Source organism: Rhinatrema bivittatum, chromosome 4, assembly GCF_901001135.1.
Source record: "Rhinatrema bivittatum chromosome 4, aRhiBiv1.1, whole genome shotgun sequence".
Classification (NCBI taxonomy): Eukaryota; Metazoa; Chordata; class Amphibia; order Gymnophiona; family Rhinatrematidae; genus Rhinatrema; species Rhinatrema bivittatum.
In genome coordinates, this window is record NC_042618.1 from 171,007,635 (window position 1) to 171,021,181 (window position 13,547).

General features: G+C 48.0%; 1 protein-coding gene across 1 annotated transcript in view; it reads right to left on the reverse strand.

Moving 5' to 3' along the window:
* The window catches only part of SLC38A10 (solute carrier family 38 member 10), a 219,202-nt gene that overhangs the window by 10,458 nt on the left and 195,197 nt on the right, over positions 1-13,547 (reverse strand). The window contains 1 exon segment of the mRNA XM_029599221.1: positions 5,246-5,416. Within this exon segment, the coding sequence (XP_029455081.1) occupies positions 5,246-5,416 (171 nt within the window).

The window sequence follows — 13,547 nt, forward strand, 5'->3', positions numbered from 1 at the left end:
TCACCCCCCTACTCTTACACCCCTTTCTCCTCCCTCTTCCCCCCCCTCACCCCCTCTCACACACAAACACACACATTCACTCTCACCGGGGCCTTCATCTTCGCCGCGAGTGGAGTATACTCTGTTCGCGGCACATAGGGGCCTTCATCTTCGCTGCGAATGGCGCCTTCATCTTCGCGCATACCATTCGTGGCATGCCAGGGTCTCCTCTGCCATTTTCTGCGCTGAATCTGCCAATTCTGTGCTCCTCAGTAGTACAGAATTCCCCCAGGACTACACTTTTTGCCGGGCCATCTTACTCCATCAATAACTGAATCTGAATGGCTTCCACCATTGCTGCACAAAACCTGCAAAAGATAAGTCCTCCAGCAGGGACCTCCTTCACTCTTTTGGAGGAGATGGTTCTGAGAGGAGACCCTCCAAACCCTCAGAGGACGACTCCGTAGTATCATCCCCCCAGGGGTCATAAGGACCCTCATCCTTAATGTAATCTACAGGGGAAGGGGCCCTGGCTGTTTGGCTTTTATCCAGAGGCACAGTCACCAGCATACCCGGGCATCGATGGCCTCCCAGGAACAGACACCAGCTGGGTCGGTAGCACACCAATGAGCACATTGAGTCATTCCAACAGGGGCGGATTGTGGGAAAATAGTGGCCCGGGGGATTTTTCTCCATACTGGCCCATGGGTACCCAATTACACATACAATTTAGTGAGTCACCAAATACAGAATAAAGGGACCATAAAATATACACAGAAATGAACAGACAAACTGAACTGGAAATCACAACAAGTTAGACTGTATGTAATGCAGCAATGGAAAAACAGAAAATACCATCATTCCTCATAAAACATCAAACAATAAAATCAAGAACTATAAAACATCACAATATTTATTTATTTATTTATTTTTAATTTTTATATACCGATGTTCCTGTAAAGAATACATATCGCACCGGTTTACAAGGAACTGAACAGACGCCTCCAGGGCGGAAATACATTAAAACAGTCGCCTCAAGGCAGAATACATTAACACAAGTATACAGGAAAACTATTAAAAGAGAACTTTCATAAACTCAATTAAATGTAACTGTAACAATGTAAAATATAATAAAATATAATATAATATAATATTAATTATAATAATAAAATATAATAATAATAATAATAATATATAATATATAATATAATAATAATAATAATAATAATGTAAAAATGTAACAATAGGAAAATCATACTAAAAATATATATTTCAAAACTGCAGCGGAATAGAACCTCCAGTAATTTAACTCAGGGAAATTTTCAAAAATTTGTAGATAACACCAATAAAACATTTCAAAAAGAGCAGACATCAAATAATATTCAATAATTAAAACTAATAAGGATTTTAAAAAGCCCCTGCTGTCCCCTTCTGTGGGAGCTCTTTATTTCCAGTCACACTGATATTGTCGAGGATTAGGAGGTTATCCTCTCTCTCACACACATATTCACATGTCCATTCTCTCTCATACATACACTGTCACATACATACACATTCATGCTCTTATATCCACCATAACCTCTCGCTCTCACTGACACTGACACACTCTCAGGCTCTAAGACACTCTCTCCCCCTCCACACACACACAAACTCTTACTCCCTTGGATTTTCTCATACACACTCATGCTGCCAGGCAAGCTCCCTGTCATTCTCACACACACACACACACACTGACCCCCAGGCAGGTTCCCATTCATTTTCACATCACTCCCTCCCCATCCCCCAGGCATGCACACAATTCATTCTCTCACATTCAGACCCCCAGGTAGGCACCCATGCATTCACACACATACACACCCAGGCAGAGTCCCATTCATACACATGCACACACTAAAGGCAGACCCCCCTCTCTTTTGCCAGCAACCTCGGAACCTCTCTCATTCCTCTGCTGCCACTGTCACTGATGCCGCGTGGCTATTGGGGAGGTGCTGATTGCTGCTACTGACACTGAAGCCCATTCTGCTGCCTCCTCTGAGTAGGCCCCATGGGCTTCCACTTTCTCCATGCTGATCTCGTACATTGTGAGATCCGCATAGAGAAAGTGCTATTCTTGCACATTCCCAAAGATTACATGTGCCAATCACTAAAAAGTAATTTATTTTTTTTTTACCTTTGCTGTCTGATCTTAGTTTTCTAATCGGTTGGGCACAGGCTTTTTTTTTCCACCTTCCCTTTCTTATTTTGTTTTTGCCAATTCCTTTTATATTGTCTTTTTTTCTGTTTCTTTTCTCTCCATCTTCTTCCCTCAAACTCAGTCAGGTTCTCATTCTTACATGCATTTCTCTCTTACACACACAGGCTCTCACTGTCACATGCTGTCTCTTTCACCCACATGCTGTCTTGCTCAAGCACAGGCTCTCACTGTCGCATGCTCTCTCTCATACAATCATTCATGCACAGTCTCTCTCTTGCACATGCTGTCTGACTCTCACACACCCAGGCTCTCTCTCACTCCCACATGCTGTCTTGCTCAAGCACAGGCTCTCACTGTCGCATGCTCTCTCTCATACAATCATTCATGCAGAGTCTCTCTCTTGCACATGCTGTCTGACTCTCACACACCCAGGCTCTCTCTCACTCCCACATGCTGTCTTACTCAAGCACAGGCTCTCACTGTCACATGCTCTCTCTCATACAATCATTCATACCCACAGGCTCTCACTGTCACATGCTGTCTGACACACACACAGGCTCTCACTGTCACATGCTGTCTCTCACACACCCAGGCGCTCTCTCACATGCTGTCTCTCATACAATCATTCATACACACAGGCTCTCACTGTCACATGCTGTCTCTCTCACCCACACAGAGGCTCTCACATGCTGTCTCTGCAAACATTCAGGTCCCTACTCCCACACACAGTCTCTCAAACTCATCTCATACACGCACACTCTACAGACCCTCAGCCTCTCTCTCACCTCTGGGCCTCCTCTTCGCAGGTCGCCGCAGGATGGGTTCTGCAGAGGCCCTGATCTTCTCGGGCCGTGGCGGCCCTGACACCGGGCCTCTTCCTCTTCTCGGGCCGCTGCGCCTTGGGATTCGCGGCGGCCCGTGGCTCCTCTAGTGCACGCGTTGATGCTCCGCCTCCTTCCTGCCCACGCGGCTCCGGCAACGTTTACTTCCGGGCCGCACAGGCAGGAAGGAGGCGGAGCATCAGCGCGTTTAAACGGGATCTTTTTCTTCGGGCCCTGGTGACGTGAATCTTACCATGGCCCTACCGATGCACCGCATGAGCCTCCCTGCGCCCGGGGGCATTGGCTCCCCTCGGGATACCACTGCTCGCAGCGCCCCAGGCCCAGGTCTAGTGCTTCCACCGGCCCTGTCCACAGGTTTCTCTTCGGGCCGCAGCTGTCACTATTTAAAAAAAAAAAAATCACGTAATGGGAGCAACCGGCCCACCGGGGGAAGCCCGATCCCCCGATAGGCCAATCCGTCCCTGCATTCCAACATGGATAAGACCAGCGTTGGTACTGTCTGTGCCACAGAACCAATGGCCTGCATTGCCCACTCCAGCTCCTCCTCGAAAGTTGCTGAAGCCAACACTGACTGGGAGGAAGGAGGGATGGCCAGATCTTCCTCGGATCCTCGAGGTGGATTAGTGACTGGCACCAGGACTGGTGGAGACCATTGCAGACCCCCAGCATTGATGGAAGATGGTCGTTCCCCTCTGCGGGGTCATTTTGTGGGCATCACGGCATGAGCTAGCGCATCCCTGTGCCCGGCACCGTGTACTGAAGACGACTGGTGCAGGTGCTTCCTCTGCTTCCCTCTGTGCTCGGCCTGGCTTTCCCGGTGCCAAGGTCGAAGACAAGGAACCAGACCTCCTCAACCTGGAGGAGACAGAGCATGGCCAGTCCCGTCAATGGCGTGGTATCCATTGGTGCAGATGTCACTGATGCCGAATTCGATGGCTCGGACTTCCACGACCCAAAGAGTTTCTCCATCTTATTGAGTCGAGCATGACATCCCTTCGGTGTCATTTGGGCGCACTTGTGGCAATCTCCAGGCAGAGAACGCATATAACATGGGGGTCCATAATAGACATGGCCCTCGGGCACCGGGGCATCGGTGAAAATTGGTTGTGGCCACGACAAACTAAGAAAGACACAAAAACGATGGCAGTGGGCTGCGATGACTGGTGGGCTCCGAGGCACAGTCGCCACAGGGAAGGTTGATGCGAAAGAAAACTTACCTGAAACAGAGAAACCTAGCTGAAGAGGCTACGGGATGGAAAGGGGGACCTGGCATCGTTGAAACACGAAAACCCGAAGAAAAAAAAATTGTGGGAAAAACGTTTTTCAAAGGTTTTAGAGAAAAAAGCCAAGAGCTCATTCAAACTGCGATGCAACAGCTCTGTGGAAGAAAAAAAAGACTGAAGAGGTACCCCGCGAGGACACTGAGCAGAAGGCACAACACTAGGCATGCTCAGTATGCCAAGTCAAAGTTCTGGAAACTTTGACAGAAATTTTCCATGCCAGGCTCCATCTGATAGTGTCACCCATGTGTGAGAACTCCATACTGCTTGTCCTCAGAGAAATCAAAGTACTATTTTGTGTGAAAGTTTTTACACATATATGATGATTCTTTAGGAAATTTTTTTTTTTTTTTTTTTTAAAAAGAGTGTTCACGAATGTACTGAGGTTAAGCATAATGCTGATAGACTGCAGATTTTTTCAAAAAGCTTTGCCAATGCATTTTCATCCTGTCCTGAAACACCCTCTTCTATTCCAGTGAGACCTCCCTGACACAATACTGCCAATGTACCTCTTTCTTGCCCTAGAATACCCCTTTTTTTTTTTTTTTTTTAAATCAACACAATTAAGCTCTGAAATTCAAATCTCTGGGATAACATGGAATCTGACTACCTCTTGGGATTTTGCCAGGTACATGTGACTTGGATTGGCCACTGCTGGAAACAGGATACTGGGCTTGATAGACCTTTGGTCTGACCCAGTATGGCATTTATGTTCTTATCCACACACAGCTCTGCCACTGCACTTCATTCTTGCCCTGTGGCATCTCCTACTAGGCCAGTACTATGCATTGCCTGAGAAATTTCTGATCACAATTTGAATCAACTTTTGTGCTAGGTTCTGAGCTGCAGACATATGCCTAAGTAGGGACTAGTTGATCAAACACAAATAGAACTAAGATTTAAAGGCAGGATTCCAGAGGTTAAGATCATTTTGGCCCTGCTGGTCTTACCCTGCTTCTCCTCTGCCTCTTCCTGTCTCTGCTGGTGCATTTCCTTGTGCTGCTCTTCAATCACCGCCAACAGTTTTTCCTGTTGATCTAAAAGCCGCTTTTGTTGCACCTGCTGTTCTTTAATTACTTTCAGTAGAATGGCATGATCCAGAATTTCTGCTTTATTGGCTTCTATTAGGAGCGAGAATAAAGCATCAGTCACATGACAGATTATAGGGTGTCAGAAAATCACTGAGTACAGACATCTCAAGTATAACCACAATATGAGCAAAAAACTTGCCTGATCAATCATTTACTGTACTTAAACCACAAACCAGAGACAAAAGTTCTGAGCAGGTATCAATCTAACCTGAGAAATCGCTGATACTATTACATTACTAGTCTATAGTCTGAGCCAAATCATTAAACAACATTTTACAACTGCACTAGCTAAAAACATGTATACTTCAATGGTGACATTTTTTACCTGATAAAGCAGATTTGCTTACCCCAAATGAATGAATTAGCCATGACATGTGGATGACATCCAGCAGCACTGAATGGACTCATCTCTCCTAGCTAGTACAACTTTTAGCTCTACTGATAATGTGTGGGAATTCTCACATGTGAGTTGCCTTGTGAGCCGCCTCACTCAATTTCAAAGCTAAATTCATCTAGTAGTTGCTTCTCCAGGGAGGCGGGTGGGTAGTTAGCATGGCTACTTCATTCTATTATCTATGAAAAACCACAGTTTACGATAAGGAAACTTGCTTTCTCTGAAGCTAAGGGTTGCAGCAGAGCGATTATTTTATTTTATTTATTTATTTTAAGTTTTTCTATACCGGCATTCGCGATAAAATCGCATCATGCCGGTTTACAAACAACAAGTGGATAGGGAACAAAAAGGCAATAAATAACATTGATCCTAATAATAATAATAATAATAATAGTAGTAAACATTAAACAAGTGAAGGCTAAGGATTGCAGTTACAATAAAACAAGGGAGTAATACAACTTGGAACAGAGAAAAGAAGCTGGGGTTTTAATAGAGAGAACATATATGCCAGTCAATGTAATTGATTACAGAGTAAGCAACCTGGACCCCGTTGTGGAGAGTAGACTGCTGAGTGTACGAAAATGAGTTTGTCTTAATTTACAGTCACTCCTTGAAAAGTTATCCAGACAGTAATGGGACGTAAAAGTGTGTACTGACAACCAAGGGGCAACTTTGCAAATATCTTCAAGAGATATTTCTCGCAGATGAGCAACAGAAGAGGCCAACTTGATGATCTTTGATACAGTCTGCAATTTGTAGGCCTGTGGCTACAAATTACAGCTCACTATTCAGTTAGACAATGTATGTTTAGGGACTACTATGCCAAGTCTGTTAGGACCATAAGATTATCAACAGCTGTAAAGCTTGGTGATGCAGCTGAGTTCTTCTCTTGTAATAGGCCAAGGCTCTTTTCCTCTTCATGCACATGTGGCCTCAAAAAAAAGGTAGGCAGGCAATATGACAGATTGATAAATAAGGAATGCCGATATGATCTTTTGGTAGAAACTTGGAGTAGATAAGGAGTACTACCCTATCGTGGAAGCCCTGCATGTATGGCAGATGGTGAACTGATGCTTGAAGTTTGCTGACTCTTCTGGCTGTTACTACTACAAGAAACATTACCTTCCAAGTCAAATTATTAACAGAAAGCAGATTCTAATGCTTCAAAGGGCAGCTTCATCAATTCAGACAGATTATTCATGTCCACCAGAGGTTTAACTTGCCCATAAGCCTTTCATAAATCTCATTCCTGTTCCTATCCCTTATCAGTCCAGACGAGTGGGTTTTACATCCCTACCAGCACAGAGGCAGTGAACTAAAAACTTTGAGGTACAGCTAACATAACCAAGAGTGCCACCTACAGTCCCCTCAGTGTTAATCTGTCTCCAGCAGATGGTAAAGGTGCAAACCTGCGGTTAAGAAAAAAGAAAGAAAAAAGGGACAGAAGAAGAGAAGTTAGAAGACACTCCCTGAGGTGTTAGGTTCCTTCATGGGCCATCCCCCTCAGGTTGAGTTGTGTGGTAATCCCTGATCAGCTTTAGCCTGCAGCAGATCCAGGGGTCTGACAGCCAGTGGTCCTGGTTCCCTCTTATCCCCTGAAGGTTTCTTCCCAGAGGTTTTGCCGCAGGAGATTTGAAGAGTGGTGACTTGGTCTTCTCTTCACACTTTATCTTGCCGTTACAGTTTAGATGTTTAGGCTCCAGGAGAGCCAACCTTTGGTGAAAGTGTGTTTAGAGGGGGTCCGCCTAGTGTAGGGGTACTTTGGTACATCCCACTTGTCTGGACTGAAATGGGGTATGAACAGGAAAGGAAAATTTGTTCTTATCTGCTAATTTTCATTCCTGAAGTACCACAGATCAGTCTAGAGACCCAACCCCTTAATGTTCTTAAGACTGTTTCGGCAAGTCCATGTTCTGGCATGCTTACTGGAAAGAACTGTCAGAATGTATATATACAGAACGTAAAGAAGATTGCCAGGTTGTGGTTAGCCCCTTGGGTTGATTTGTGTTTTTTTTTTTTTGTTGGGTTTGGCATTTGCCCTCATTTAGGGGATTGATGAGCTGCGAGGAGTAGTTACTCTATAACTGGCTTGGGTACAGGCCAATACTGAGGGACTGCAGGTGGCACTCTTGGTTATGTAGCAGTGCCTCAAAGTTTTTAATTCTCTGCCTCCATCTGCTGGTAGGGATGCAAACCCCATTTGTCTGGACAGATCTTTGGTACTTCAGAAACAAAAATTAGCAGGTAAGAACCAATTTTCCTGTACCAACGGATGAGTTGATAACAATTTATCAGCAATTTGAATATGATGACCCACTATGTCGAAGCGATGTACTCTGAGGATATAGCAAGGCCTGATTAAAAGAGAGCATGTAGGCTAGCAAGTGTTTGGGTTCACAAGCAAACAGGTCCAAGGCATTATTCTGATACTATATGGAGAATCTTTTCTATTTAAAGCAAACAAATCTCCTAGTTAATGACTTTCTGAATGATATTATTAAGTCTTTAATTTTTTTCGGTAAAAAGATCTGCAATTACTGAGCATTCGATATTCAAGCCATTAGGTTGAGGGATGGAAGATTTGGAAGGAACAGCTACCTCTGCTCCTTCCTGTTGAGTTAACAAGGTTGGTCTGTCCTCAGATGAATTGGAGGACAGCTGGAAAGCTGTATAAGATATGAAAACCAAATCTGTCTGGGCGTTGCTAAAGCTATGAGGATTAGCTGAGCCCAATCCTTTAGCACTTTTTGCACTATTCTATTACCAGAATCAGTGGAAAAGCATACATGAGATCAGATTCAAATCATGCAGGAAAGCGTTCTGAGCTAATATGAATTTTCTGGGTACTTCCAGTTATGGCAAATAGCTGAGAGGTCGCTGGGGGTGAGAGTTCCTGCCGTCCACCCTGACAAAATGCTGCTCGAGATCTCCCTGTTACTCCCCTGCAGGTCAAGAAGAAACAAGTAATCATGCTTGCAGAGATAACTTCAAAATTTAATTTTGAGCAGAGAATCATAATGCTATGAACACAAGAGTGGTGTGTGTCACCCAGGATAAAGTAAAAGCTAGCGTGAGTAGAATGACAGCCGCAGCAGCGAACGGTGATGTGGCTAACTTACTGGCTCTATTGGAAGAATTGATTGCGCAAATTTCTAAAAATGTTACCACGGCTATAGATGAAAGGAAAATTAGTTCTTACCTGTTAATTTTCGTTCCTGTAGTACCACGGATCAGCCCAGACTGTGGGTTGAGCCTCCTTTCCAGCAGGTGGAAACAGACTAAAACTGAAAGGATATCCTATATGAGGTCAGAGCTTATCCTATACCCTTCAGTATAACCAATGTCAAAGCAGAAAATAACAAAACCAGAGTAGGATCAAGCAAGCAACCATAAAGCTCAATGGAGCAACTGTAGAACAATGAATGAAACATGTTATGCCTAACTGTTCTTGCATATCTTGGTACTTGGACAACCAAGGCTTCCGGTGTATTTGCTCAGTATTCTTGCACAAAAATGATGTCTTAAAATCTGCAACTTGCAAGAACAAGCTTCGAGAGGACAGAAAGAGAGACAAACAGGGAAGGGCGTCTGGACTGATCCGTGGTACTACAGGAACGAAAATTAACAGGTAAGAACTAATTTTCCTTTCCCTGTACGTACCCGGATCAGTCCAGACTGCAGGATGTACACCAAAGCTTCCCTAAACTGGGTGGGACCGAGACAGTCCCGCTCGAAGCACTTGGAGCCCAAAAGAACCAAAAAGTGGAGCCTGCACATCCAGGCGGTAGCGTCGATCAAAGTATACAAGTGGCGGCACTGCAAAACTCCTACGGAGAGACCGATTGAACATTCGCACAGAAAGTAGCTCAAGAACGTAGTGAATGAGCCGTTTGGCCCTCGGAAACTGCCCAACCTTGAAAAAGAGGGTCCGAGGAGATTGCTTCTTTCAACTATCGCGCAATAATGGGCTGAGAAGCCGGCTTACCCCGATTGGGCCCACTCCAGAGGACAGAAAGATGGTCCGAGACAGAAGTCATTGGAAACCTGGAGGTAGCGAAGTAGAACTCGTATGGCATCAAGTTTACGGAGATCGTCCCCAGTCGCAGGGAAAACGCAGGGAGTTCTGTCGACTGGTGGACATGGAGGTTAGAAGAACCAACACTAAGAAGGAAGGGCCTGTTAGGAGGGAAACCCCGGAATCGGAAAATCGCAAAAAAGGTTCCCGACAGGACAGCGCTTGGATCTCTGAGATCAGACGAGCAGGGGAGATAGAGACCAGAAAGACAGCCTTAAGCGAAAGAGCTTTCAAGGTAGCTCGATGGAGAGTGTCGAACAGAGCCGCAAAGAAGGCCCGAAAGAACAGATTAAAATTCCACGAAAGGCAAGCGGCCGAGAAGGTGGACGTAGAACCAAAACACAGCCGGGTGTCCCGCTCAGTGATGACCATCTACCCGACCCAGGAGAGAGCCAAGAGGGTAGACCTGTATGCACCGAGAACGAAGGAAAGACCCTTGGAGAGACTTTCTTGGAGAAGAGAGGACTAACGAGATCGGGGCGGAGTACGCTGAGAAACCCGACTCCGCACAAACAGACCCAAACACGTTCCAGATACGCACGTACGCCAGGTTGACTGTGTCCGGGCCCGCAACAAGATGGAAATGACCTCCCCCTAATAACCCTTGCGCCATAGACGTCGTCGTTCAAAGGTCAGGCCGCTAGACAGAAGCGAGCAGCCTGGTCGAAAAATACAGGTCCCTGCCGAGGGAGCAGAGGAAGATGGCGTAGCCGTAGAGGTCCGTCCAGTGCTAGGTTGAGAAAAAAAATCGCAAAAGTACAGCCTGCGTGTCCACTCTGGTGCTACCAGGGCCACGGGACCCCGGTGGAGTTCTATTTTTCTGAGAACTTTCCCGACCAGGGGCCACGGGGGGAGAACGTACAGGGGGACGTCCATCGACCGAGAGCCAGAGTATCTACGCCCTCCGAGCCGTGTCACCTCCAGCGGTGGAAAAACCAATTTGCCTTGGCATTGCAAAGGGTCGCTATGAGGTCCAGATGGGAGAGGACCACCTGTCGACGATGAGGTGCATGGCTGCGTCAGAGTTCCCACTCCCCTAGATCGAGTGACTGCCGACTGAGAAAATCAGCCTGAACATTCCTCTTGCCCGCGATGTAGGAGGCTGCCAGGCACTGTAGATGTCGCTCTGCACCGGTGAAGAGGCAGATGGTTTCCAGGGCCATCAGCGCACTGCGGGCGCCTCCTTGGCGATTGGCGTAAGCCACTGTGGTGGAGTTGGTGGACAAGACCCGTATCGCCTTGGCGCTGATAAGGGGGAGAAACTCCAGAAGAGCTAGGAACACTGCCCGAGCCTCCAACTGAAGGATGTGCCAGCGATCCAGAGCTGCTAGCCAGATCCCCTGGGTGTACTGGGAGAGAGAGACCGCACCCCAGCCCGAGAGACTGGTATCTGTGGTTACTATCGTCCACTGAGGGAGTTGGAGAGGAATTCCCTTAGCAAAGAGGAAGGGAAAACCACCACTGCAAGGCAGCAACGGTATAGCCCGAAAACAGGAGGACTGTGTGAAACTAACGCCACTGGCTGCCAGCGGGACAGCAAAGCTGTCTGGAACGGGCGCACAGGAGCAAGAGCCCAAGGGCCGAGGTCGATGGCAGAAGCCAAGGAGTCCGAGACCTACAGGTAGGCACAAGCCATCGGAGAAGACAGCAAGATACGATTCTGAATCTGGTCGATCAACTTGAGAGCCCGCGTGCAGGGCAAGAGGACCTTGCCCACCCAGGTGTCGAAGTGGGCTCCCAGGAAACCAAAATCCTGGGAGGGCTGAAGGTTGCTCTTGGAGAATCCAGTACGCACCCAAGAGATGCAAGAAGAGCTAACACGCGATCCACCGCCTGCCGGCAAGGAGCCTCTGCCTTGGCCCCGACAAGCCAGACGTCCAGGTAGGGGAGAACAAGGATACCTTTCCGGCGGAGAGCTGCCGGCACCACCTCCATGACTTCGGCGGAGGTGCGAGGTGCAGTCGCGAAATCAAAAGGAAGGTCGCTGAACTGAAAGTCTCAGCGAACGTGAAGAGACTACGGTAGCCGTGATGAATCGGAAAATGGGAAGACTCCGCAGTCAAAGCGAGTGAGGCGAGGAACTCTCTGGGGCGAAAATGGCACGAGGACCGCTCACAAAGTTTCCATGTGGAAAAAGCGGGATCTTAAAAGCCCGGTTGACTCGTATAAGGTCGAAGATCGGACGAATACCCGTCCCGTTGGGGAACGACGAAGTAAATAGAAAACTGGCCTGCGGAATGTATGCTGGCAGAAACCGGGATCACCGGCAACAGGAGCCTGGTGGGGGCGTGTTCTACCGCTTGTCACTGGGACCGACCGCACGGGGAAATAGAAAAAAGGAATCCTGAGCAAAGCGAAAGCGTACCCAACGCTAAGAACGTCGAAGACCCACTGGTCTGACATGATTGTGACCCTTTCCACGAAAAAAACAGGGAAAAGCAACCGCCTAGGACAGGGCTGAGGAACGAGTCCAGCGCACTTCATTGTGTGGCAGGGTGTAAGGATGAAGCACGTGGGCTGGCCCTTGCGAAAGGGACAGCGCCCACGAGAAGACTGCAACCAAGACTGCGAGCAAGAAGGAAAACCCCCGGAGGAGTCACCCTGCTCACGTGGGGTATACCGTTTCCGGCCTTGAAAACGTTTACGAGAGGGACGGGATGATTTCGGATGGTCCTCCTGAAGCTTATGGACCTTACCTTCCCCTAAGAATCCATAGCTTCCCAAGGTCCTTGCCTAAGAGCAACTTACCTTTGAACGGCAACGTGCCCCACTGGGAATTGGAGGACGGATCAGCAGACCAATGGCACAGCCAGAGGAGCCGTTTGGTGGACATCGCAGAGGCCATCACTGTTGTCTGGACGCGGAGAAGGTCATATGCGCAGCCTCTACCCACGGGAGGTCCCGGGTGCAGAGCAACTGTTAAACTCACCTGAGACCTGCCCGCAGCATGAGACTGCTGCAAATAGCCGCACACACCCCCAGCGCCAAAACATCAAAATTGCGCTTCACATGAGCCTCGAGTACGCGGACCTGGGCGACTTGGAAGCCAGGAAAACCTCCTGTATCGTGTCCGCAAAAAGTCCACGGAGGGAATTATTATTATTTTTTTTTTTAAATCTAAGCATACCTCCGGGAGGGGGAGCTTGTCCAAGGCACGGCCCGCCTGCTATTCCCGCAGGCGCAACAACTTGTGCGGGGGAGGAGAGGGGAAGGTGCTTGCCGGATCCCTGATTCCCGCCAGGACCGGGTCCATATCCGTGGGCAAAGAGGCCGTAAGGGTGCCCCATAAGACCCTGGGGTCGTCCCTCTCTAGGGGTGTAAGGGTATTCTTCGCATCCGGATTGGCGGCAGGATCCGGGGGTACCGGATCCACTGGGAGGTCGGGGGGGGGGGGGGGGAAAGAGGGCACCCCCGGGACCACCCACGCCCTAAGGAACCCCGGGGGCTCCGCAGCTGGCCTAAACGTCAACGGAGTGGGGAAATTTTTTTCTCTTTTTTTGGGGGGGGGCAAGGGGGAGACCTTCCCCCTCTTCCTGCAGGCTAGCTAAAGAGGATCTGCGCAGGAGGAGGGCACCATTAGCGAAAAAACGAGCCCTGGAAGTCCCGGGTGGGTGACAGGGAGGCGAGTGGGTGACAAAGAACCCATCCTGGGGGTCCGCGGGGCTCAAATTGGGGGGTAGCTACAAAAAAAT